General features: G+C 35.8%; 1 protein-coding gene across 2 annotated transcripts in view; it reads right to left on the bottom strand.

The window, feature by feature from the left end:
* Nucleotides 1-2,361, bottom strand: part of LRPPRC (leucine rich pentatricopeptide repeat containing) — an 86,734-nt gene that overhangs the window by 3,749 nt on the left and 80,624 nt on the right. For both annotated transcript variants that reach the window (XM_058834304.1, XM_058834305.1), the window contains exon 36: nucleotides 755-839. In XM_058834304.1, coding sequence (XP_058690287.1) covers nucleotides 755-839 — 85 coding nt within the window. The remainder of the gene's footprint in view (nucleotides 1-754; nucleotides 840-2,361) is intronic.

Here is a 2,361-nt window from a genome sequence, read left to right as displayed (position 1 = left end):
AAGGGCTTTGGTCCTTGTACTTTTTTGGTTTTAACACATGTGAAAAGATCTACTCCCCTGTAATAAAACTAGAGAACAGTATCAGAGTACACAAGGAAAAGGACTCTACAGCACAGAGATGCAAGCTTCCAACTGAGTGTTGCAATAGAGGCTGTATGTCTTGATTTTTCAAGAATGAGTCTTGCAGATAAATATACTCAAACAACTTGACTTTTTCAGAGGTGCTGACCTCTGACTTCAGCTATAAAGAAAGCTGATGAGTACTTGAACTATTTATGTAAATTCAAATGAAGGTGTCTGGAATATTAACTTTGGCTACATTACAAGAAACATAAATAATTTACACTAATAACAATAAGATCATTTCACATTACTGATAGAACAAATCACTCACAGTTTTGAAACACACACACCCCCCCACAGAAGGAACCAATATTACTACATGCTTTGGGGGGAAAATGTAAATTCATTTTAAAAGCCATTCATTTCTACAGCATTTTTCCCCATGGGTTAAGATGGATTCTTATTCTATGAGGCCCCTACTTTAGGCTCTAAGTAAAGAATTCACGGCTTGTGTCAGCTTCCGTCCTAACAGCTAGGACAGCATACAGACCCAAGAGACTGAAACCAGAAAAACCTCAGATAACCCCTGCACCTCTTATGACTTGAACTGTAAAGCAAGTAAGACCTTGCATGACCTTTCTGAATGTCTCCACAGTTTTTCTAAAACACTGTTCCAAGGAAACTGGCTTACCATAACATCTCAACAGGTACCGGTACACAACTGTTGGATCAAGGTGCTCAGGAATCAGTTCTAGAAGCGTCTCAATCCTCTTTGCCTGCGAGATTTAATGCACAAACAAAAAGAGCATGAACTTGAAACCTTAAAGAACAAAATAAAGTCACCAAGTTCAGAACAGTGATTGCACTTTTTGTAGCTGAAATTAACTGTACTAGTAACAAAGAATGGACTGTGTGACTAAAAGTATATACAATAATTTCCCTCTTAAAATTTTGAAGATATGAAATAGTAAAAGAAATGAAGCACAAAATGTAATAAGGGTCTAAAATCCTTACTCAAGAATGCTAAACGTTAGTCTATTTTTTTATTTTTTTTCAGGTAGGCAATTAATGTATCAGTGAGAATATGGCAGGCTTTCAACCAATTTAGGAAAACTGCAAAACACTCAGCATCCTTCAGTGACCTAGAGGTCAATGGTAGCTATGATAAATGCTTAAGAGGAGTCAGATCACTAACTAATGTGGTTAAATTTGGAACCTCCCTCCCTCAGCCTCTGACTGCAGTTTCAAAAATTTTCAGGTTTTGCATTAAAAGCAGTTTATTGAAATTAAGAACATCTTTATCACACACTACCAACTTTGATATGTTAGTAAAATTTCAGCTTGATGACCTGGGAAATTTCAATATTTTTAGTTCTTTCTTATAGACACCAAACAATAGTGTTTATCACATCATATTTATCATCATCACTTCAACAGAACTACTTTAAATCTATTAGTATTTAATAGCAATTTCCACAAAATATAAATGTGCATTTGGCTCATTTGAAAAAATATTTATTCTAGTTTGTGTGCTACATGTCTTCTGATGCTGCTCCTCTATGAAGGAGGAATCCATATGGTTTTGCTTGGGTGTGTATTTCAGGCTTTTTTTGGTTGTTGTTCCATGTTGGGTTTGAGGGGTGGGGGCTGTTTGATTTTTTTAGTGTGTACTAAGGCTTTTTTGTTTGTGTTGGAGTTTTTTTGTTGGCCTTTGGATTTGTGTTTTGTTTTGGGGTTTTTTGTTTACTTTAAGGGGGCCATAGGACGATGGAGGGGTAGGAGTAGATCAAGCACACAGATGACAGCATTACAAATCACAGGGAATGAGTGCTAAGCCAGGAATCTAAACAGATGCTCCAACTAGATACATGTCTAAACCACTACAACAAATAATATGAAATGTGTCTTTTAATGTAAACACAGAGGCATTTTAGCATCAGAGAGAGGCTGAGGTTTTAACTTGCATTTGTATTCGTACAATGCAGCCAACAGAATAAGGACTTTCAGGTTGTGATACTGAACTGGATAATGCAGTTAAACATTCTAAGCACAATGTTTGTAGGATATACAGTGTAACATGGAAAATGCAGGAAATAACTGAAACAATAGAAAAATATTAACTACACCCTCCTTTCCATCATGCAAATGTAAACTGTTAAGTAAAACCAACTGCAAATTAACCTTCCCCCTCCCCAAGAAACCCAGTAAAGCTGTCAACTGTGAAGTTCAAAACACTTTAACAAAGGTTGATGAAATAGTATTTTGTGACATATAAAATTGCATAAATGAAAAAAATAC

This window comes from Poecile atricapillus, chromosome 3 (assembly GCF_030490865.1).
Source record: "Poecile atricapillus isolate bPoeAtr1 chromosome 3, bPoeAtr1.hap1, whole genome shotgun sequence".
In the NCBI taxonomy this organism is placed as follows: Eukaryota; Metazoa; Chordata; class Aves; order Passeriformes; family Paridae; genus Poecile; species Poecile atricapillus.
This window is presented reverse-complemented; position numbering and strand designations above follow the sequence as displayed.